Below are 25,461 nucleotides of genomic sequence, written 5' to 3'. Positions count from 1 at the left end.
ACGGGGCTTAGCGCCTTTTATGTCCTTTCACTTCAAAGCGCAACCTAACTATGCCGCATATCCCCGTAATCAGACAGAACTCCGCTAAAAAATGATGCTATTCATTTTCGCCAAAACAAAACACACATCAAACACGAAGCAATTGAGTAATTTTATTGTAAAACACACTGTCTGTCTGAAACACGTTGATGACAGTAGTCACAGCACTTCTAATCTCTCTGATGTTGATCTATGAAGGCAAACGACCACTCAAATGATTCAGGAGGCTCCACAGAATCCAACAGTCTAACTCACATCACTGTACGACAAAAACTCACGAAGTAAACAGTCAGTGAACAACAAAAAAAACTTTTATTTACACATTTACCACTATGAATTGTGTCTTCGATTGCTGTCTTGAGATAAAAAATGTGTACAATGCCATATCAACTGTGTTTGCGATTACTCCGATGCCTCTGTGTCACTTTGAGATGATTCCGGACAGTCTGCAACTATGTCCTGCTGTGGAAACAGACTGCGCATGAGGAGTGGGGTGAAACGTGCTAGTCTTACGCAATGCGTGTGTCGGCTCCTGGTTGGCTAGTGGTGTTGTTTGCGCGGATTTTGCGAAATGCCATCGATTCTATTGGTTCTGAAGAAAGAGGTGTCAATCATCCAAATTGACCAATCGGTTGCCGAGATATGGATGCGCGTAGGACGTTTGCCTTCATGACGCAGCGCGCACAGCCAATAGAAAGGATCGCTCTGCGGATAAATAGTAGTAGCGCGCAGCTGATCGCACACCTGAATTCACTGATTGCACTCGTGGATTATAATATTGACTATTGAGCCATTCCTTTTCGTTTCTCGGAGAAATAATGGCACAGAGAAAATGGGAGAAGAAGATGTCGGCCGCCGAAGCACTGGCAATGATTCAAGCGGACTTAGAAGCTCCAGTCAGTGCCATTGACTCTTCATCTGAGGATGAAGATCTGTTTGTTGCTGAGGGCATTTCTGATCCTGATTATAAACTGCCGACATCCGAAAGGTATGTGAAATACGTTTTGTTATAATTTACTTCTCGTGTTTGGTATCAAAGTACGGAGCTGTTTCACTGTTATTTGTGTAAAATGCCCGTTTTTCTAGTTAGCTTTCTAGCTTCCCTACAATGAATGGATCATAGACTGTAAAAAATATGGACAAAGCGTCTGAATACACAAACTCAAACTGGCTTTTTTGCTTACTTTCTTTGTTCAAAGATGTTTACTACACACTCAAAGTGGATTGTTTGTTTGCTTACTTTCTAAGTCCAAACATGTTTACCACACACTCAAACTGGATTGTTTGTTTACTTTCCCAGTACAAACAAAATGTACTAGTGTTTACAGTTACTGTGGGTTATTTCTCTAAACTTCTATAAACATTTCTAGGCATTTCAGTTAGTCAGTGGGTTATGTTACTACAGTTTTCTGTAACAGTGAATCATTTCTGTTCAAATACAGTGTCAGTGTGAATATATCTTTATAGTTTTTCTTTCTCCTTTGTTTCACAGTGATGATGAAGATTATGAGGGGCCTTCATCTTCTGCTACCTCTGCACCAGCCCACCCCCCCCAGCCAAGGCCATCAACACCTCTGCCCCAGCCACGCCGCACCACCCCCCGACGCGCTTCTGCACCACAGCTACAGGCAAGGCCATCAACACCTCAACCACAGCCATCAAGCACATCCCCCACCTCATCTGATTCTGATGTGCCTCAAGAAAGCCGTCCAAAAAGAAAGGGGAAAGCACTACAGAAGTCAGCTAGACCTAAGCGTGGTCGGAGTAGGTCTGCCACTTCAAGAGACCAAGAACAGCCGTGGCACAACAGAGAGGAGAAGGACAACAAACCTGACCCACCCAGATTCATGCCAGCCAGGACCCCAGGCCCCACCTTTGATACAACAGCATCATGGTCTCCCCTCACACTGTTCCAGCTTTTTTTTAGTGCATCTGTGGTCAGGACAATAATTGACAATACAAATTTCAATGCTGCGAAGCGACTACAGGCTGGCATGAAGTTTGTGTGGAAGGCGCTGACGGCACAGGAATTTTATGTTTTCATGGCCATCATAATTTATACAGGCCTCGTTCAGGTGCATCTCAGATCTGACTACTGGCGGAAGGCGTGGCCATATAACTTCCACTTCCCAAGTGAAAAGATGTCACGGGACCGCTTCGAAGCCATCTTGTGGTCCCTGCATTTGAGTAACCCAGAAGAAGACGAGGAGAATGAGCGGAAGAGGAGCACGGATCAGTACGACAGGCTTTTCAAGATCAAGCCTCTCTACACTGAGATGGTGACTGCCTGCCAAGCAAACTTCCACCCGAATAAAAACATTTGCATCGACGAGAGGATGGTCGCGTCCAAGGCCCGCAGCAGCATGAAACAATATATGAAGGACAAACCAACAAAGTGGGGTTACAAACTCTTTGTGCTGGCTGATGCAGCAACTGCGTACACATGGAATTTTTTTGTGTATGCTGGCAAGAGTGTGGACACCACAGGCCATGGTCTCAGCTACAGTTCAGTCATGGACCTTTTGCCATTTCCACTGCTTGGTAGGGGCTATAATTTGTTTGTTGATAATTTTTATACTAGCCCTGCCCTGTTTCTGGACTTGTACACAAAACACATTGGTTGTTGTGGGACCATCAGGCAAAATCGTATTGGGTTTCCACATACTGCACAAAACGACCTCCACAAAAAGGCTGCCCGGGGAGATATGCGCTGGATAAGAGATGGCAAACTTCTCTTTGTGAAGTGGATGGATACCCGGGAGGTGACCATGTGCTCCACTATCCATGAGGCTTTTAGTGGACACACTGTCAAGAGGAAGGTAAAAGAGGCTGGTGTGTGGAAAACCAAGTACATCCCTATTCCAGACGCTGTGGTGGACTACAACAAGAACATGGGTGGTGTTGATGTATCTGATGCCTTGATAGGCTATTACACTGTGCACCACAAGACAATGAAGTGGTACAAGACTTTCTTTTACCATTTTATTGACATCGCTGTGGTGAACAGTTTCCTTCTGCACAAGGAGTTGTTCAAGATGAGGAACGAGCCCACACTCACGAAGCCTCTCACACAGAAAACCTTCAGAGAGAGGTTGGCTGCAGAAATGTTGAGCTGTCCAGGAACCCGCGGCTGCATGCCCATTGCACATGGCACCCCAACCCGTGGTAGATGCATCCGTGGAGACAACGAGATGCCTGGAAACTCGCTGAAGAGGGACACCGGCCCGAAAAAAGCTGAGGTTCGACCACGGAGAAGGTTTGGCGGCACGCTGGAGTCACTGGAACTCGGAGTGAGCCGCGATGCCATGCCCACCTCGGGACTCGATCGCAAAGCCACAGCTGAAGCGGTCTCATGTGAAGCAATCCGAGCGGCGTTGCCACGGCTGCGGATGCCATTTGCCCCAGGAGCCTCTGAAAGTTTCAGTGGAACCGCACTCTTGCCCTCGAACAGTCGAAGACAAGTCAGCAGTGAGTGTGCGTGCTCATACATGAGCTGCGCGGACATGGCGACCGAGTCTATCTCCATGCTGAGAAAAGAGATCCTCTGTACGGGGCAAAGTTTGCTCTTCTCCCGGTTGACCCGAAGGCCCAGACGGGCTAGGTGCCGGAGCACCAGGTCTCTGTGTTCGCAAAGCTGTTCTCGAGAGTATGCCAGTATCAGCCAATCGTCGAGATAAATCAGGATGCGAACCCCGTATTCGCGAAGGGGAACAAGGGCTGCCTCGACGATCTTCGTGAAGACGCGAGGTGACAGAGCTAACCCGAAAGGCAGAACTGTGTACTGATGCCTGGCCTCGAGGCAAACCGAGAACGGTCTGTGTCGAGGCAATATGGAGACATGAAAGTACGCGTCCTTCAGGTCGATCGCTGCAAACCAATCCTGAAGCCGAACGCATTCGAAAATGCGTTTGGCTGTGAGCATTTTGAACGGTAGTCGATGGAGAGTACGGTTCAAAATGCGCAGATCCAGGATCGGTTGTAACCCACCGGTCTTCTTGGGGACAGTGAAGTATGGGCTGTAAACCCGGACCTCACCTCAGCTGGAGGGACCGTCTCGATTGCACCCTTCGCCAGCAGGGTCGCAATCTCCGCTCTCATGACCGGGGCATTGCCACCGATCACCGTGGAGCGAACTCCCCTGAAGTGGGGAGGAGACCTCGCGAACTGAGTCGCGTAGCCGATTATCTGATTGTTCTGATGATGCAGCTGGACAGGTCGGGGAGCTCTAGCCAGGCTCCCAGGAACTGAACCAGCGGAGTCATGCGAACCACAGACGTCCCCCCGGAGGGGCAGCGGTACAGGGAGACCGGCATGCGCACAGAAGTTACCCTGTGCGGATGCACAGTCAAGCCCCGTTCCCCGACAGAAGAGACCAGGGAAGGACCAGCGTTCCACGGGGGTCTGTTCTGCCGGGGGTCTGGCGATAGAGGGGGAGGGGAGTGGTGTAGTCGAGGGACGACACATGCTCCAATCCGCACCCTCAGAGACAGAGAGGAATGAGCGGGGCGACGCACTGGGGTCGTGCGCACTCATTCCAGTCTGTGTGCTCAATGATAGTGTCAGTTTTTCTTCAACCAGCTCAAGGCACTGCTCACTCTTGGGTGAGCAGCGAGGAGCTAGCTAAAACAAAAGATTCTCCACCGGCCCTCCACCGGGGGAAGGAGGGGCCCTACTACAGCCTCCTGTGAAAAACCGTGACACTATCACTGATCAGGAACATCGCTTCGCCTGGCGTTAGCGGGGCACGCGGCCTGAGGGGGCTGTGACGCTTACCTGTGGCCTCCTCCACGACGCGAACCGGCTGAAGGCTGCTGCTGGGGCCGCGTGGGAGGGAAGGGAGCCACAGAGGGGCGTCCTCGGCGGCGAGCAGGCTGAGGCGTCTGAGCCGACGGCTGGGTGGAGGCAGCAGCTGGCGTCGGGGCAGAAGTGTAAACCCGCCTTCCTCTGCTCCTAGGCGGTCGAGAACTGCTGGGCGAAGTCCTGGACCACACCACCGAAACGATGATGCTCCTTAGATGAAGCTCCTGGACCACATTGTTGGGCATCACCTGACCAAGGGAGCGAGCGGCCGCTTCCGTCGCCCGTTTGAGAGTGAGGTCGGTCGCAGGCTCGCTTGGTCCGTCCCCTCCTCGTGCACATTCCTGAGCAGCTAGCAGGTGCTCATCATATGCAGGGCGGAGGCTGCCTGTCCCGCCGCTCTACAGGATCGCGCCGCCATAGATGACAAGAACCTATAGGCTTTGGATGGGCATCTGGGAGCACCGCGGGAGAAACGCCCTGCGGACGCAGCCGCAACAGAGCGTTCGACCAGGGAAGTCCCAGCGTACCCACAGGCAACCGCGTCGCCGAGGGGAGGAAAGGCGGGGAAACTGAAGCACGCTCTCGGGGCTTTTTTTTTTTTACCCAAGTGCGTGTCAGTTCCGCATGCAACTCGGGGAAAAAGGAAATTGGGGTTGGCCGTGGCCATAAGGCGGCAGCGTTACCCTAAAACCAATTATCCAGCCGCGAGAGATCGGTACAGGGCGGAGTTCCACCCCCACCCGATGCTCACGGAGGCCCGAGATAGCATGGCCGTCATCGCGGGATCAGACACGGCGACGTTGACGCTCCCGAGGGAGGCAACGCGGCCGCATCCTCACTTCCCGAGGAGTCAAGCCCGCCTTGTGATGCTGCGATCGTCATCGCATCATCCTCTGGAGCGCTGAACGAAACAGACGGTACCTGCAAAGAGGCAGACGTCTGAAGCGATACAGCGCTCACTGGCTCTAACACTGGAGCGGTGGGTGTGGCCTGAGGAACTAGCGTCGGGGGTTGTGCCACACATTCACCGTCATATCACCCTATCCGCGAGTCGAAGAGCTTCTATTTTAAGAAGCAGAACGAGTAACGGACACGGGGACTCTCACTTTATCAGATCTTTGAGTCTAGATCACAGTGTAGAGATGCTCATGTTCCCATTCAGAAGGAACATGAGTCATCCATGAGCGCTGCTACTGCATGCTGAAAGCCCAGGCACACAGAGTAGCGATCGCGACCATCAGAAAATTACATGAAACGATCGCACCCAGAAGAACACGGGCGAGTCGTCTTTAAAAAGACGTGCCGCGTGCAGCTCTTTCACTTAGAGAGGAGGAAATTCACTCTTTCAGCGCTGAGGCGACCAGGGAGAAGCGCAAAGTCTGGCAGACCACTGCTCAGATCGCAGGCAATGCAGAGTCTCGCTGGGTACCGCCGTCACACCAACACTGAAGAGGACGCTCGTCTCGAAGAGTCTTGAATCAGTGAGAATGGCTTGAGGAGTGAAGAAATCTCTTGGCTCCGAAGCGAAAACATACTGCGGTTGCGTTCACTTCCTCCTTTTATACCCACTGCGTGGGGTGGAGATACGCTATGCAAATTCCGCAGCCCCAAGGCATTTTCATGCCATTGGCTCGTTTTTAAATACTCGAAGAGGATTGGCTTTCTATGCGAAACCCCCATTCTCCGTCACTTCTGACGTAACTCGAAGTGACTACGAAAGGGAACTCAATTAGGGCTACAAGTTTCGGGAAAAAAAATACAATACTTTTTTAACCTTTTGGCTTCCCGTACATCCAGTTGTGCTTCTTGCTCGTATTCAGTTCTGGTGGTACGTATGGTAACTTTTTTCAAGCGTCTTTGGAAACGTTGCCGCAGTTCTTCTGGTCTTAGTCTCTGTTTTTTCTGTTTCTTCATATAATTTCAGATGCACTCGATGATGGTGAGATCCGACCTCCGTGTGGATCATTGGCTGTTGTCAGAATCCTTGTGCATTCAAAAATTTCACTGGATTATTACAAGTAATGTCTGGAAATGTAAACTGATATTTCCTACTGAGACACTACAACAAAATATATAAATAACTGGCTTAAAACCATTTCTTTGAGGCGAAAATAATATAGTGTGCCTAAGACTTCTGCACAGTACTGTATATATAGGCTAGGGGGTGTAACGGGTGTAACGGTTCACAATTCACGGTTCTGTATGTTTTCTATAGAGCAAAAAGAAAGAAAGAAGAAAGACAAATTTTGCCAGAGGAATTTCCTTGATTTGATTTTTTATTATATTTTTATTAAAACTAACATCATAAAGTATGATATTTTTTTACTTTGAGCAAAGATGGAGTTATACTTCAACTTTTCTTAGGAGTATATAAAACAAAACCACTCCTTGGACAAGATGAAATGTAATATTGTAGTAGTTATACAGAAAGGTTTATTTTAGTTCAGATTAAAGGAGTAGTTCACTTTAAAAAAAAAACTTTTGCTGATAATTTACTCACCCCCATGTCATCCAAGATGTCCATGTCATTCTTTCGTCAGTCGAAAAGAAATTACGTTTTTTGATGAAAACATTCCAGGATTTTCTCCATATAATGGAGTTCAATGGGGTCCAAACAGTTCAAGGTCCAAATGAGAGTTTCAGTGCAGCCTTAAAAGACTTTAAACAACACCAGACGATGAATAAGGGTCTTATCAAGTAAAACGAGCAGTCCTTTAAAAAATAAATAAAAAAGTTTAAGTTTTATAAGCACAAATGCTCGTCTTGTTCTGTTCTGTGATGCGTGTTCGTGACTCTCCTGTTCGAACTCGTTCATCAAAATAAACAAATCTTTTTTCGAGTCATGACTCGAAGGGTCCTAGATAAGACCCTCATTCATCGTCTGGAGTCGTTTAAAGCCCTTTGAACAGTTTGCACTGAAACGGTCTTTTGGACCTGGAACCGTTTGGACCCCATTGAAGTCCATTTTATGGAAAAAAAATCCTGGAATGTTTTCTTCAAAAACCTTAATTTCTTTTTGACTGAAGAAAAAAAAAAGACGTGGACATCTTGGATGACATGGGGGTGAGTAAATTATCAGCAAAAGTTTTTTTTAAAAAGTGAACTACTCCTTTAACATTTGAGGGCAGCAATTGTATTCATAATGTCAAAATAAAACAGACGTGATGTGATTCATGGCACATGTTTCTCTTCCTGGTTTTCACGTCAGCACTGTTTGATGTGAATGTTTCTCACAAGATCTCGCAGCGATGTTATTACTTCAATAGCAAATTCAAATGCTTTCTTTACTGGATGTCTACACGCTGTGCAATAACGCGTGCTGGGGTGTGTATCCCAAAAGCATTATTAGCCAACTATGGTCGCAAGTTCTGTCATTATCAGCATAGTTCGACGAGTCTGTGTATCCACAAAACAATCGTTCCAACAAACATTCGTAAACAGCATTGCAAAATTGTGGCATAGTTTCTAAATTGCATGGCATGTGGACGTAATAAATGCTTATCTTGATCAAAATAAGCAAGCTGACATTCAGTACAACCTGTGCCTGTGATTTCGAATACATTCAAATGTAATTTACGTCTTTTAGCTTGTAAAAAGATTTAAAGTACCGTGTTTGAAGAGCATATGTAAACGAGCTCTAGTGTGTAAGATTGAGTCTGGTAATAAAGCAAAATAACTGAGAACAATCATAAATAGTCCTCAGATGACATGTCTGTAATTTATATTAAAAAAATCTAGCATTAATTTGATCTCAAACAGTTTCATTAAAATAAGTTATTACTCCACCATGTGCGAGACGTCAAAAACCAACGTGGTCGAACGATACTTTGCGACAATATGGTTTTGGGAAACAGTCAGGACTAGTAGTTGATTTCTCCAATGATGCATTGTACTATGGTAGCGAAGCAGCGAGTAACCTAGTTGTACGGGAAACACACCTCTGCTCCATTAAGATCGTCTCACACTGCATTGGTCCAAACTGATAAACAGTCCGTCAACCACACAATAACGAGTAGCTCAGGGGTGTGTTTCCCGTACAACGATATAACTCGCTGCTTACCATAGCGTGAGCTTAGAATTATAAGGTTCTATCTCCGTTTAGGATAGTTCTGAGATATTGAGCATCAAAGTTTTTACATCCCAGACAGCAAACTGACATTGAATCAACGTGGAAACGACGTCTCTCATGACATTGAAACAACGTTGATTTTGCTCATCGAATTAACGTTGAACCAACGTCAGACGCGGCATTCTTCAAAGCTAAATGAAAATCGAAAATTGGTTTGCTTTCATAACGTTGAAACAGCGCGTTGATTTCAAGTTGATTTTCCGTTAGTTTTGAAAGAATGACGCGCCTGACGTTGGTTCAACGTTAATTCGATGAGCAAAACAATGTCGGATCAACGTTGTTTCGATGTCATATTTGCACGTTGATTCAATGTCAGTTTGCCATCTGGGATCCCAGCAGGCAAAACTGTTATGTAGTACAATCTTCTATTATAGCTTTATCTATTAATCTTTTTTTTTTTTTTTTACAAAAATAACACCACACCGGCATTAATAAACACCTAATGGATTAGATTATGTCAAAAACTCAATTTCGACCAAAAGTGGAGATAGAACCTTATAATTCTAAGCTCACGATAGTACAATGCATCGTTCAACAAATCAACTAGCGAGTCAGGACTGTTTCCGAAACCATATTGTCGCCTAGTGGTGTTCAACCACATTGGTTTATGACATTACGCACGTGGTGGAGTAATCACTTATTTTAATGAAACCGTTTGAGATCTAATTAATGCTAGATGTTTTGATATAAATTACAGACATGTCATCTGAGGAATATTAATAATTTTTCTCAGTTATTTTGCTTTATTTCCAGATTCAATCATAGACTCGTTCTTAGGCTACATAGTAGAGCACATTCACACATGCACAGTCTTCAAAAACGATGCTTTAAATATTTTGACAAACTTCAAGATGTCAAACACATTTGTATGGATTCTAAATAAAAGGCACAGGTTGTACTGAATGTCAGCTTGCTTATTTTGCCCAAAATAAGGATTTATTACGTCCACATGTCATGCAATCAAGAAACTATGCCTCGCTCTAACCACAGCACGAGAGCTGTCATTCCAACTAAACAACTCTGCGATACTGTTTGGGAATATTCATTGGAACGATGGTTTCGGGAAACACAGACTCGTTGAACTGACAGACAGAATGCTGGAAAATGAAGTCAATAGTGAAGGACACCTTAAACACGAAGACCTCTAGTGACAAACAAGGGAACACAACCAGACACTGTGACATAACCCCCCCTCTACGGAGTGGCTACCAGACACTCCATGACAACAACTACAACACAACACAAGAGTTCAGGAGGGAGGTGGTACCGTGGAGGATCAGGGGGAGGGATGGTGGGCCAGGTCCATGATGGGAGACAGTAACAAAGGGTGAGGGCTTAATCAGGGACCAGGGCAAAAAAGAGAGTCTATGGGACATCCAGGGCGAAACAGAGAGTCCATCGGGCGGCCAGGGTGAAACAGACAGTTGATCGGGCGGCCAGGGCGGTGAAGACCCCTCGGGCGGCCAGGGCGGAGCAGACCCCTCGGGCGGCCAGGGCGGTGAAGACCCCTCGGGCGGCCAGGGCGGAGCATGCCCCTCGGCCGGCCAGGGTGGAGCAGACCCCTCGGGTGGCCAGGGCGGAGCAGACCCCTCGGGCGGCCAGGGCGGAGCATGCCCCTCGGGCGGCCAGGGTGGAGCAGACCCCTCGGGCGGCCAGGGCGGTGATGCCCTCTCAGGACCAGACACCGGCTCAGGACCAGACACCGGCTCAGGACCAGACACAAGAACTGTAACAGACACAAACACAGGAACAAACACTGGCACTGGAACAGGCACTGGCTCTGGAACAGAAATTGGCTCCAGCTCTGGAACAGACATTGGCTCTGGCTCTGGAACAGGCACTGGCTCTGCCTTTGGCTCTGGAACAGGCATTGGCTCTGCCTCCGGCTCTGGAACAGGCACTGGCTCTGCCTTCGGCTCTGGAACAGGCATTGGCTCTGCCTCCAGCTCTGGAACAGGCACTGGCTCTGCCTCCGGCTCTGGAACAGGCACTGGCTCTGCCTCCGGCTCTGGAACAGGCACTGGCTCTGCCTCCGGCTCTGGAACAGGCACTGGCTCTGCCTCCGGCTCTGGAACAGGCACTGGCTCTGCCTCCGGCTCTGGAACAGCAGCCACCGGCTCAGGAACTGCCGACACTGGCTCAGGAACAGCCACTAAAACAGAAATGGTCACAAGGACAGACACAAACACAGAAACAAACACAGGGTCTGGAACAGGCACTGGCTCCGGCTCTGGCTCTGGAACAGGCACTGGCTCCAGAACAGGCACTGGCTCCAGCTCTGGAACCAGGGACACAAAAGGTCTGAAGGGTCTTTCCAGGATCCGTGCCAGACGCTCCAGATAGTTGTTGGGTATTCCCCCGGCTGCGAGAATGGGTTTCTCCTGATCTGTCTCTGTCTCTGGAGCAGACTCTGGTTCCAGCGCTGGAACAGCAGGCACAGGTTCAGGAACAGCAGGCACCGGCAGAGGCTCAGGAACATTGGACACTGGCTCCGGCTCTGGCTCTGGCTCTGGCACGGACACTAGCTCCGGCTCTGGAACAGCGAGCACAGGCATGTCCAGGATCCGAATCAGATGGTCCAAATGGTCCATCCGTGCCCTCGCGGCCATGCGAATGGGCATCTCTTGATCCGTCTCTGCCCGGGTAGACGTGGCGTGGACAGTCTCAGGCTGAACAGATGTGACGTGAACACTCTCTGCCTGAGCAGACGGGATGTAAACAGTATCTCGCTGGGCAGACGGAACGTGAACAGTCTCTCGCTAGGCAGACGGGACGTGAGCAGTCTCTGACTGGGCAGTAGGAACGTGACTCTTCCTTCTCCTTCTCCGGACCCCTGGACTCGGGACCACCGGGACCGGGACCACTGGAACAGTGACCAACGGAAACGGGATCATCTCCCGACTAACTCCTCCTCCGTGACCTCCACGGGTCCCGCGAAACTTGACCAATCGGGTCCCCTTAAAAAATTCCCTTCTCTCCCACTCGGTGGCTGGGGAAGAGATATACCAAAACATACTGCTGGATCTTGAGTAGACGGATTCGTTCTGTCACGACACACAGGGGACAGAAGATCCAATTTGCAGATGTTTATTATAAAGGGCAATCCAAAATCGTAGTCTTCCAGGCAGGGGTCAAAATCAAAATAATCAAACCAAACATGAAAACAAAGCACAAACCAACTAGGAAACAGACCAAAGACGTTGTGACATCTAACAACGAATCCGTACACATGCTAACACAAACAGGGAATGAATACACATATCTAACAAGACTAACAATGAACAGCTGGGAACAATGATGACGGGAAACAGCTGAGTGCAATGAACTGATGAGTGACAGTGACAGACAGAATGCTGGGAAATGAAGTCAATAGTGAAGGACACCTTAAACACAAGAGAACACAACCAGACACTGTGACAGTTACTGGTTAACACTCTTAATGTAAATGAAGTTGCTCTTGTCATAGCAGCTGTGTTCTGTATCTAAGAATAACAAATTCATCTTTTCTCTTAGCATGGAGCTGAAGCTCTGTCTTAAATGTAAATTGAGGATAACAACAAAAGTGGTCCCTCTGTGCCCACATCTTTGATATTCTTTCAAATAAAAATGGTCAAATGTTTAAGGTGATACCATCTATTTGAAGCCCCCTAATCAAGATGGTTCTCTAATACCCAGTCGCTCCCACGCTATAGGTGATTACTCTGTGATCCTATTTACAATATTACTGAGATTGTAAGGAATTGATTCTATGATAAATAAGCTCTTTTAAGTGAAGGAACATTTCAATATATATATTGGAGTGGAAGTTTGGTCGGAGCAGACTATAATTTCTTACAAAACAGTGAGAGATCTTGTGGCTGGCGCGATGCTTAGAGCCACGAGCACACTCCCATACGCATAAAAAGAGTGAATAAAATATAAGATCAGATGATAAATGGGTAAATAAGATCTGTATTACACTATATGTGTGCTCTCATGTACCATTAGGAGTGTTTGATGGGTGTGATAGGTAAAATAGTTTGAGTGGCATGCGCATATAACTGTGATTGGTCGAGTGGCAGGCACTAATGCAGTGGCAGGTGCATCTATCCGTGGCCGGTCGAGTGGCAGCTCCTCCTGCCACGCACAGAAGCACTACCCGAGGAAAGGCTGTTCCAGGCGGGGTGCAGAGCGCTGAAAGACTGGTCTTCACAACTCCGATAACGTCAGATCAAATTTTTAAATAAGTGCTATCTTTATAAATAAACCACAGATTTGAGCTTTAAACAAATACATTGTCGAATGAAAAACTATTAAAACTACATTTCGTGACACAATAATAGTAGTATTTTTAAATTGCACGGCTTCTCTCGTCTGTCTATGCACAAAAGCACCAGTTACTGGATTGCCGTAAAGCAGGTCTGTGGTCGTACAATGTGTATGACGTCATTGACATTTTTAAAAGTCTTTTTAAAGCAAATAAGTGACTCTGAAAAAATCTGACACCTACTAATGTGTAATTTCTTTGTATCTTCTTTCGAATACAACATTCAAATTACTAGACAAAAAATTATATCCTGAGAAAAGTGGATTTTTATTGCTCCATAGACCTTCATTCATTCTGCACTCCACCTGTGAGCGCTCTCATATGAACCCAGAGTGGAACTGCAACCAGTTCAGAACCCGGAAATTTAACGTGAGTGGGAGTTCTCCCATAGATATCATATAGAGACTAGATACCCTACTGGCCGCTGCAGGCCCGTCGCCAAGGGGGGGCATTGGGGGGCAGTGCCCTCCACACGACTTACTGTGCCCACCTACGCATGACCTTGACAATAGATGTTAATATGTATATGCTAATAATAATTATCGAAAAGAACTCGGTCTTTCTGCACAACTTATCTCACAGGAACGGTAAGCTCTACAATGGTAGGAATGTATAATACATTATCTTCAGAAATGATTTAGAAATTCATTATTCAACGCATTATTACACAGAACGTAACTTGAAATATATTTATTTTCATAAATGACTGTTAAAACATCCCAAAACAGCACCCAAACCTTGCAAAGACCTACCTCATTAATTATTCACATTCAACAGCCAATGGCAAGTCTCCAGCAGCAGACCTTTCAATTTGTTATTTTTGTGTTAGTATTTTTACTTCTTCAAATTACAATATGCAGTTTGTGTTTAAGGATAAATAAATAATATAAACAATGCAATTTATTTAGTTAAGCATACAGTATTGTTTAAACGTAATTCCTTTGCGCAGCTGCGCAGTGCATGCGATCCGAGAATCAAATTTTGGTGGTTTTGTACATAGTCTATGGTTTTGTAGGCCTACAGCAAAGCTTATGCTAAGTGGTTTAAAGTTTCGTCGTTGACAAAGACGACTTTTGACCAACAACAACGTGCGTGGAAACGACTCTGGAGCTAATTAGATGGTAGGAACAGACATTATAAGAAAGGTAGGAATAGAGAATTTGTCTGCTACATTGCTAAATTTGTATTTCAGTATGTTATGCATTGCTTTTACTATTGCTGTATTGTTGGTGAAAACCAGGTGCTTTTGTTACTCATTTTTATGAAGTGTGGAGTCATAAATCAATTTGGTTTTGGTAGTTTTACTTACAGTAGTTTGGACTTTGGACTAATGATATTACGTTGATTGCGCGTGTGGTCTATTTTAGTTGAAGCCTAATGGGTTGTTGTTTTGGTCTGTCTCAGATCATTAAAAAAAGTGTGCCCCCTATCACCCCCCCCCCCCCCCCCATTTGGTTTGTTCTGGCGACGTCCCTGGGCCGCTGGAAACCGAGAAATCCGGCCGCCATCTTGAACCGGTCGTATTCCTAGTTTCGTTGCGTGGCAGCAGATGAGATGCCAGAGGATTGTGGAGCATTTTCCTGTTCTAATCGCCGGACCACCGAAAATAGGGCTTTTCACAAGTAAGTCTTAACATTACCGTACAATTGGTTGTATTTTGTGAATAGAATATTACCAGATAATCGACAATGAGCAAGGATTTGCTATTACTGTATTGAAATCGTTGTGAAATGTTGTTTACTGCATCAGCCGGTTTTCACCCGACATGGAAAGGTGGGGTAACTGAGTAATAACTGCAAGAGCTTCAAGGTTATCAGATAAGCATTCATCTGCCCTGTTGTAAAGGTTATTTGTGTTTGTTGCACACATGATAGGAAGCAATGTAATACACGGAATTACAATGTATACACGCAAATTGAGTTACCCCTCCAACTTCTAGCTTTATTGACCTATATCTAATCACATGCGATTTGGCTATTGATATTACTGAAGTCCTGTGGTAAAATTACATCATTACTCCATCTACCCTTGTAAAGTTGATCCGAAAAGGGCATTTTCCCCTCCCACAGGCTTAATGTCGTCCGAATTTAATTTTTAGAAATTACTGATGGAAACACGTTGAAAAGCTTCTTCTCAATTTTTATTACAGGTGGCTGCGTTCTGTGTGTGTGTGTGAGAGAGAGAGTGTGTGTGTGTGTTTGTGTGTACGCCTATTGAATGTGCGTGTGTCTGTTCGTGTGTATGTCACAAATCATAAATTGTTTCTTCAGCTTATTAAAATATCTTACTTTACTGCTACTATCTGTTTCTACTTCTTTATTATATTTAAAGTGTGTGATTTCTAAAATACATATCCTTCATTACACATATTGTGTCTGGTCATTTATCTTATATCAGAATATTATTTTACTGTTAAACCTACTATGGATATAAAAATACGCCAAACCATGTATATCACAGCTACATGAATACGGAAGCCCTGAACCGCAACCTAAAAAAAAAAATCTGTAAAAAAAAAAAAAAAATCTAGCATTTCGAGATTAAAGTCGAAATGTTTCGAGATTAAAGTCGAAATGTTTCGAGATTAAAGTCGGAATATTTCGAGATTAAAGTCGAAATGTTTCGAGATTAAAGTCGAAATGTTTCGAGAATAATGTCGAAACATTGTGCATTCATAACAGTGCGCGTCCACTGGCTCAGAGCGCGCGCGTGAAGTCGAACTGCCATGGATAAACACAAAATAGTAGCTTTTTACTTTTATCTGAATTACTTATCTTACTTTATCGTTATAAAATATAATGCGCCGGAATAGACTTTAGGCTATAGGAAAACCAACACGGAAAACACTTTTCAGACTGGATGGAGAAATCCAGCTTTATGAATGAATGAATGAATGAATGAATAGGGCATTTATATAGCGCTTTCATATATGCCTACACTCAAAGTGCTTTACAATCATATCAGAAAATCTCTCCTCAACCATAAGTGGTTATTAAATCTTAGGAAATCACAGGATCCGGCCAAATGATTGGATACAGAATGATGCACTTAAAATGTATCCAGAGCATATTTACGTTGAAGAGGGAGACCGAACAGTTACTGTTGTGTTCTCGACCCAGATAGTGTTGACTAGACGAGCACGAAAACACCTCAGAAACACTGCCACTAGCACGTGTGACGTGTGTAGAATTTTGTTGAAAGCCCAGATAAAAGTAAAAAGCTACTATTTTGGGTTTATCCATGGCAGTTCGACTTCACACACACAGACACGCGCGCGCTCTGAGCCAGTGGACGCGCACTGTTATGAATGCACAATGTTTCGACTTTAATCTCGAAACATTTCGACTTTAATCTCGAAACATTTCGACTTTAATCTTGAAACATTTCGACTTTAATCTCGAAATGCTAGATTTTTTTTTTTTTACAGATTTTTTTTTTTTTTTAACTGATTTTTTTTTTTTTTTTAGGTTGCGGTTCAGGGCTTCCGTACATGAATGACCTTTGGAGCAGAAAAAAAAAAAAAAACGCGTGAAAATCAGTTCAGTATTCAGTGAGATATGATTAATTTAATGCGCTGACAGCTTATTTCACCTTACACTGAGCGGAGCGGATGACCGGTTTAAGATGGCGGCTCTAATTCTCGTCCGTGCCAATAGGTAGTAGCGGTCGATAGGGCGTCTACCTATAGACCCTTTTACAGTTGGTAAACATGGTGACGTTTTTTTGTGGGCGGAGCTTAGGTGGAGGCAGAAAGATCCCTCTGGCCGCTTCACTAACGCTAGTTAGCAAGGATTGTTAGCTTGTTTTTTTAACAATGACTGGAGAAAATTCCGATATTTTCTTAATGTGTAAGGTCACTCAGTGTCAAGGACCGCGATTGTTATTTCCAAAAGTTATTTTTAACGGACAGAACCAGATTGGCCAACCCGTAGCCGCCTACACGCTCACTCAATGCATGGACGATCTGACAGGATTATAACGTTACGTTACCTCGGGTGAGTGGCCTGACTTCTACACCTACCTTATAGAGAAACCGATTGTAAAGAGAAACTGATGGCATATAAATCTTTAGATGCCTATAACTAAGCACTGAATGGTCCTGTACAAGACTTGTGTGTACGATCCGCAGTTCTGCCGAGCCAGCGCAGACAACAATGTAAAGAGTGTCATTACGGTGCGATTTTAATCATGTGAATATTTTCTAGAAATAAAAAATCCAGATACATCATATTCATTTTTCATTCATACTTGCACCAAACAACACAATAAGATGACATTTAATAATAATAAAAGTAATTTAAGCTCCTTATTATGTAGCCGAATCTGTGCTGGTTTGCATTGGCCGCCTCCAGTTTTCACTTTGTTTTGCCTCCAGCTAGCGCCGTGACGTAACTGTGACGTCGGCGCAAAAGGGGTCTATATGAGTTCTCCCCTCTACAAATTTTAGAGTTTGTAAAATACCTTTAAAGGTGCAATGTGTAACACAGTTGAGTATCTATTAACAGAAATGCAATATGACATCCATAACTATGTTTTCAGTGGTGTATAAAGAACTTACTTAATTAACCGTAATGTTTTTATTACCTTAGAATGAGACATTAATAGCTCCATAACCGCGGGAATCCCCTTCTATGAAGGTCGCCATGTTGTGACGTCATATTCCTACCGTAGCCGAACGCGAACACACAGTGCTACAGAACGCGTTTCATCACTACCTTGAAAGAGAAGTAGCGGAAAGCTGGAAGCTAGCCTTACACTCCGTGAGTAGTGACTTTTCCCTTGTGAGTGGTGTAAAATATGTAGTTGGGATTGTTTCATGTAACTTAGTTCTCCCTCGCTGTGTTATGGGTTTGTTATGTTGGGGATAGATGTGCTGTTACGTTCGTGAGACAGCTGATGATTAGTATTCATGTCATTGACCGTAAAACAGTACGTTACAGGAATCACTAACCCGTCGATAGGGACTTTTACTAAAGTCTTTTATCACTAAAGTCGAAGATTTTTCAAAATCAGAGAAAAAAAGCCTATTGTGTGTAGTAAATAGTATCTATGGGATGCGGAGATGACATGATTGTAACAGCGCGCGCAGTTCCGACCTTTGGACTCATGCGGACGAGTCCCAGCTCAGCCACAGTAACAGCTCATATTAGCCAGCTAAACTATTACTACCCTGTTAGAAAAAATATATAGCTGCTTCCTCGCTGTATTATGGGTTTGCTACAGTATGTGGGGATAAATGTGCTGCTGGTTACGTTTGTGAGACAATCAGCTGATTAATATTATTTTATTAAATTATATATTAAAACCCTTGATCCTCACCTGACTATGGCTTTGTAAACAGTATCCATGATGTGGTTTATAATGGACTGTGGTACAGAAACAGTGACAATGTTACACACTCTTGGCTTACTCTGGCTATTCTCTGCTGTCTCAGCCGACGAGATGTTTGTCCCGTTTTAGCAACCGTAGCTTCTTCGAAAGGGAGGGGTGAGCAGTGGGCTGAGCCCTTAGTGCAAACCTGGTGCAAACTCGCAACCGAACCACTAGATGTCGCTAAAAATCACACATTGCTCCTTTAACTAAAACACAAGTGTCGCTGGATTATCGTTTTTGCACCGGGACACTATTTTTGGCTGATTTATGATCAAATCCAATGCTGCATGTGTTTCTTATAAAGGAGCACAAATAGATTTTAGGGGACAGGCAGCTAGCCGATAGTGAGGAGACGTTTGATGTATGTGACAAAAAATGTTTTGGCCCCCTAATCGCTTAGAGAACCTTTAACCCACACTCCCCCCTGTGAGGACCAGGATAAGACATATGTATTATTTTTCCTGAATTGATGTCGTATGATTTTTTAATGAAGCGATGTATTTTTTTCTTGCCTTATATAAGTGGATAATTCTGTGTGATGGTGTAAAGTTTAACTTGGAACATAACTGTAATCAATTGATCTAATCATTTATTCCCTCAGGGTTGAATAGAATCTTTGTTTACTTTTTTACTTAAAGGAATAGTTCACCAAATAAATCTGCCATTTGAAATGATGGCAGAATTTCAATTTTTGGTGAACTGACCATTTACAAACATTCTGCACCAGTCTCACTGCACATCTGCTCTGAAAACACAGCAAGGGAGAACAAACTCACTCATCTGAATGTGAATAAGGAATGGACCATGCAGTATCTATCTTTCTGTTTCCATGGGGGGTTTACCTCATCAATCTACATCAGAAAGACAAATGTTTTTGCTCCACATCTTTTGTCTTTAAAATTCAAAATTCAAAGCAAGTTTTTTTTTAATACGTTTTTTTAAGTTTCAAGTTAACAAATGAAACAGCTCATGAATGTCTTCACGAAAACCCCACACCACCCACAATTCCCTCTGCATCTACAATCCTCAATCATTAAAATGTTAAGCTATGAAAGCTAATATTTGAATTATGTACTCTATATGCTTTGTTACACAGGAAAAGTTACTAGACAGTGTGTTTGATTGAGTTAGCATATATCTAACTATCATAACTTCATGTCACAAGATTGTCAGAATCCATGTTCAAAACGTGTTTTGAAAAATCAAAACACGTAACAAGGGTTATCAAATGTGTCACAAGAAATTTTTTTTAATCAAAATTAACTCGCATGGTCCGGTTTGACTGCTAAGGGTCGAGTCATCTCATCTCGATTGTTCAATAATGCTTTCTGTTGAACGTGATATTGTTCTAAGCTTGTGTCATGGCAGAGATGCAACAGTGTGCTTGTCTTCAATAATAGGAAACATAAGTTGACTGCTAACTACTGTATGCTGAAACCATTGCATTTGTTTGCTGGTCAGTGATGCAAATGTCATTTTGATTTTGAAAAAAAATAAAAATAAAAAAATGAAGCTCTTTACAAGCTTACATGAGCTCTGAACCAAAGAAAAAAAAAAAGCAGATCAAAACCGACATGTACTAAAAATTTTACTGAGATGTTAGAGATTGGTTTTTATCTTTGGATTTTTGATTGAAAGGCAGTCAACAATCAAACACAAAGTTGGCCCAAATTTAACCTACGAAGGAACAGTCCTTTAACACTTACAAAACATTTTGGTTTCTCTAAAAAAACAAAAAGTAATTAAACAGTTCATAAGGATGAAATTCTCAACTTCTGTTTAAAACCTGTGAAACCAAGGAGTTAACATTAACAGTGCTTTAGTTTACCATTGCCTTTACCGTGAACCCGTCTGGCAAAACAATAAAAAATGTATTAATTTTAAAATGTTTGGAAGTACTTGGAAGGTCCATGTTAATGTATGCGTAAAGTGTGAGATAGAGGTTGTGGTTCATTTTGTTCAATTATTTCATACAATGTTAAATGTTGTGCTGTTGCAGTTGTCTAAATCATTGTTTTTGCATCCTTGGAGAACTTTTCTAAGCAGATCAACTTCTGGTTCTACATAACAAGAGCACTATTTAGCTTGTTTTTAAAATCGGCAGGATGAGTTGACATTTCTGTGGTAATAAACAGCATGTCCTGTCATTGTCTCTTATGGTCTCTCAAACATTTTGGAACATTTCAGTGGTACTACCATTGCTAAAGACTAACATATAATTTACATTTCATGTTTATTTCCAAGTCATCTCAAAAAGGTAAGTCATCTCTAATGCTGAACCATTAAAGGTGCTAAAGCACAGCAGTCTACATTTCTAAAAGCTGCTCAGGACAAATACAATTCAATGATAAAAAACAACATTGTCAATGTATATCATACCAATAATAATAATAATATAGCAATAACGATAAAAAGAGTAAAACAGCTACACAGTAGAAAGAATTCAACATCACAATTGAAGAAATAAAATGGAGAGTAAAATGTACAAAATTCTGCAGGACAGAAGACAGTGAACCTGTTCTTCAACAAGGATATTTCAGGACTGAGTGTGTGTGAGTGTGTTTTCTAGTCAAACATATCGTCATCGTCATCATCATTATCAGATTCTGCAAAATATTTGACTTCTTTCTTGGCTCGACCGGATCGATCTCTGCCTGAGTCCAGACGGCTGAAGCTGTTCATGCCTGCGTCATCCTCTTCTTCATCGTCAGACACTGCCTTCTTTGGTTTCTACATGCAAACACACATACACAACATAAGACACTGGATATTATAGTTACCCATGAGGAAGAATACAGAGTAAAAAAAAAAGTGAAGAACTGGACTTATCTGGACACTGAGTATAGCTTGAATGCAGTGCACAACATTATTTACCACTGTGGATCACAGTTCTAATGTTTATAAAATATAGTGGTTCTGCCATTATTTTGTAGCTATAACTGGAACAATTTTGAGCACCAGCCTGGATTTATAATCGCCAGACCATTGGCACCCCCTGCAGGCCAAAAAGTTCATTCACATATTCATGTTACACATTGTTGACTAGACGTTTTTAAACAATTACTTACAGTTTCTGAAACTATGACTCCTTTTCTCAAAAATCTACACACACACAAAAACACAATTCAAAAGTATTGTAACTTCTAAAAATTGTATTTTGGCATAGCAACCAATGTACACCAAACTAAACTATCTTGTGTCTTTTACTTGTTCAGTGTGCAGTGGAGAGGACAGGAGTTTGTTACACTCACATACAGTACATGTACCGGTCAATGTACTTTATACAGTATGTATGTAAAATTGTTGCTTATTGCCACTCTCTCCGGTGTTGGTGTGATGGTGATCTGCAGCGAGTTCACATTGCCAGCTGGTCTGTGCAGTGATCTGCCAGTGAATGTGTTTCTCCCTGCTCGCTTCTTCAACATCGCAGAGTTTTTTCTTCTCTCACAAAAGAGCTTGCACGTGGCACATCTTTTTAAAGACGGCTCGTCCATACATTTCTGGCCGCGGTCGACTCATTTCCGATTTTGATAGGCACATTCTCTACTGCGTGCTTGGGCTTGATCGCACTAGAGCAGCGTTTGTGGATGACTCCGTTCTCCCGACAGGAACGTGACCATCGCGTCATTACTGTCGAGACTCAATGATCTCGTTAGAGAGAGTCCCTCATCCACACCCCGATCTAACACTCTCCACGTGAGGTGCTACTTCGGCTGGTGGCCAGGGTGACCTGAGGGATGACTGACGCAACCCGCGAGTGTTCAGGGGATTCCCCGGGTCTATTTTCGGATGTCCCGCGGGTTTACCTTGACACTCCAGAATCGGATTTGTTGTCCATCGCAGCATCACAGGGCAGGCTAGAATCTTCAAGAAGTGAAGATAAGACAATGCTGCCACTTTTGGGTGTGCATATGGCATTAGTTGAGTCAGATCCTGAGATGATGGCCATGCTTTCCCGGGCCGCTTCGAGCATCAGACTAGAGTGGAACTTTCCACCCTGTCCTGAGCACTCGCCACTGGATGATTGGTTTTTGAGTGTGGCCGCTGACTCCTGTCGCTGACTTCTTTGCCATTGGCTCGCTTTATATTGAGCGAAGCTGATAGGCTTTCTAAGCGAAATCCCATTCGTGGTCATCCGACGGAACGTCTCCGTTCCCTACTCAGGGAACGAGGGTTACATCCGCAACCGAGACGTTTTTCACAATCTGTAATACAGTTTGTAGGATTATTAGTAGTGGATTTATCACTCACCCTGCTTGTGGCAGTCTTTCCAGTCTTCTTCACAGGGTTATAAACCTCCTCCTCTGAGCTCGACTGCTTCCTTTTCCTGCCTCGGCCTTTCCCACCCCCTTTTGGTGCTGCTGATGCTTTTTTAGTGCCCGTGTCTGAGTCAGAGTCCCAGACGGATGTATCAGGCTTCTTGGCTTTTACTGGAACTTTCTTCTGTTTAGGTGCCATTTCTGCAGGTTTCTTAACTGGAGTAACAGAACAAAATGATTTTAACAGACTGGAAACTGGCCATTCATTTCAACTTGTTAAGATCATAACTGGGCTAAACTGGTGAGCTACATGGCCACTAGTAAAGTGGCCCGTAATTCTCAATGCAGGTTTTTCCTGCATAAAGAATTAACGGGGCGGCCTCCTCCATCAAATTTCGCGCCACCTCCGGCTCGAAGCATTTTATAGTGATGTGTGGATCTAGGTTATATCCGTGGATAATCCACGGGTAGAGCAGGTCAAATAATAAAATGTAACTTTCCAAATAATTAGGGGTGAATCGGAATAGAGATAAATCACTAATGTGATTATAATAAATACACAAGTTTCTCATTTCACTGTAAGATGCAACAGATTTGAGTCACTCTTTTACTTTAATTTTAAACTGAATGTTTTTCTCTTCAGGGATTAAAGAATACATACCCAATTAAAGAATACATATGCCTAGAGCACCTCCTAGTGGTCATTAAATAAAACACAAAGTAAAAACCTGAGATATTGAGATATTGCTTAATTATAACTTAACAACTTTAACTAAAAATACACAAGCTTAACAGAAATTATTCTGATAAGAATGCTTTCCAACAATGATGTAACGAAACATAGGCTTTAAAATTAAATCGTCTTTGTTTAGGCTAATTACCACAATTTCCAATAGGAAAATTCAACTGCAGCAGCCACCGTTCAACCTGAAGAGGGCAGCACTCAGATTTTTTTACACCATATATTGTAGAATTAAAACAGTTTAAAGGGTAACTAAACCCCTGGTCAGAGCCTGACTCCACTCACTGGCAATATTTGAAAATACTGAAAAAATGGGCAGACCCCAGCGGAGAAAGATCGGACGAATCAAGGGCGGGGCTGAGTGGGGGTGTGCACATGAGACCAGTGACATGCGGTGATGTCTTAAAGAGGCTAGGCACTGAAAGCCATATAACCTGATTTATTGTTTAGGCTAATAATACATAATAACAGTAAACGTTACGCACAAGCGTAGCATTATAACAAGAAATCTACAAATCAGGATGTATATCGTGACGTGTACTCTCACAGTTTCTCTCTCTTCTCTCTCTCTCTCTCTCTCTCTCTCTCTCTCTCTCTCTCTCTCTCTCTCGCACACACATATACATGCACGCACACACACAAGAGAGGCACAGGCACACACGGGTAGTTAATGTCCACTCCAGCATCAGAATACAACCATTCTTAATCCTTAATTTTTGCACAGCGGCCAATTATGTCTGTCAGCAAAAGTAAAATCACACACCGCTCAATTGAATATGAAGGCAAATGGCTTGCATTTATTCAACCACATTGATCAATTCAATATTAAGCCCAAAATACTTTTTGACTCACCAATTGGTAGATTATTTGTGCATAAAATTCATCCACCGCTCTTTCCTCATAAAGAGTCGATCACAACTTTGTAAAACTCGTCTTTACGGTCCTTCAGTTGCTGCACTAGTCCATCTAAGGCTGGCGTAAACCTCCCTCTTGCTATTAAGTCAGATTTTGAATTAAAATCGAGCTTGGAAAATTTTCTTAACTTTGTGATCACGGCCGGTGCTGTCATTTTGACTTTGAATTTGGCGGGGATTAGGCAAGTAGGCTTGCTATGATGTAATGACATTAGCTGCGCAAACATCTCGGGATTTTAATTGGTCCATGTCTGATGTGTAACGTAGATGGTTACGGGCATAGCATATTTACACCCAAAGGCACAGCAGAGTTGTGCTTTTTGCCGTATATGTTAAAGAATACAGGATCAAAGTGCGCATGCGCAACATGAGTTTTTCGCTTGTCGTCTGCAATGAATGGACTGTAAAAGCACTGTTTATTCTACCATTTGTTTTTATCTGATTATGTGTAACTGCTATATTTGTCATCGTAACGTCTAAACAATTGGAATAACACCCATATTGCATATATAAATCAAAAGAATAAACAGTAAAAATACAAATAGAAGTTTATTATTTAACAAACATTTTTTTATTTTTTTTTATTTTGGCAGGGTAGGCAGTGCCTAGTTTGCCTACCTAGACCGCACCTCACTGCATGAGACCTGGATAAAATGGAGAGTGACTAGAGTGACGCAAGTAGCTTTCAGGGGAGCGGTCATTTGAAGTCGAGGACTTTTCTCCCCCACCTTCACCTGAAGTGGAGGAGGGTGAATTGTCTGTGGACACAAGGCCATATCAATTCGAACCGCTGGCTCAAACTGCGGTCTTAACTCCCGCATTGCGATCGGCATCTGATGAGTTTTGTCAAGTTGATGTCAATAGCGCGCGCTCTCTGTAGGCATATATTCATAATGATA

The 25,461-nt window shown here is 43.6% G+C and overlaps 3 protein-coding genes across 5 annotated transcripts in view; 2 read left to right on the top strand and 1 right to left on the bottom strand.

Moving 5' to 3' along the window:
- The first annotated feature begins 643 nt into the window (after positions 1-643).
- LOC120465304 (piggyBac transposable element-derived protein 4) lies at positions 644-5,058 on the top strand. The gene is made up of 3 exons (XM_089122653.1): positions 644-1,027; positions 1,532-3,204; positions 4,994-5,058. The coding sequence occupies exons 1-3, from the start codon at positions 858-860 to the stop codon at positions 5,056-5,058; spliced, it is 1,908 nt and encodes a 635-aa protein (XP_088978779.1). The 5' UTR covers positions 644-857.
- Positions 5,055-11,615, top strand: LOC148970959 (uncharacterized). The gene is made up of 5 exons (XM_089122652.1): positions 5,055-5,135; positions 10,716-11,084; positions 11,184-11,213; positions 11,373-11,408; positions 11,520-11,615. Exons 1-5 carry the CDS (start codon positions 5,055-5,057, stop codon positions 11,613-11,615), a joined length of 612 nt encoding a protein of 203 aa, XP_088978778.1.
- Positions 11,616-20,222: 8,607 nt separating this feature from the next.
- The window catches only part of top2b (DNA topoisomerase II beta), a 121,853-nt gene continuing 116,614 nt past the window's right edge, over positions 20,223-25,461 (bottom strand). For all 3 annotated transcript variants that reach the window (XM_089122775.1, XM_089122777.1, XM_089122776.1), the window contains 2 exons: positions 22,899-23,122; positions 20,223-21,377 (listed from right to left, as the gene is read on the bottom strand). In XM_089122775.1, coding sequence (XP_088978901.1) covers positions 21,213-21,377; positions 22,899-23,122 — 389 coding nt within the window. In that variant the 3' untranslated portion in view covers positions 20,223-21,212. The remainder of the gene's footprint in view (positions 21,378-22,898; positions 23,123-25,461) is intronic.

This window comes from Pimephales promelas, chromosome 18 (genome assembly GCF_988280905.1).
Source record: "Pimephales promelas chromosome 18, fPimPro1.hap1.1, whole genome shotgun sequence".
NCBI lineage: Eukaryota > Metazoa > Chordata > Actinopteri > Cypriniformes > Leuciscidae > Pimephales > Pimephales promelas.
This window is presented reverse-complemented; position numbering and strand designations above follow the sequence as displayed.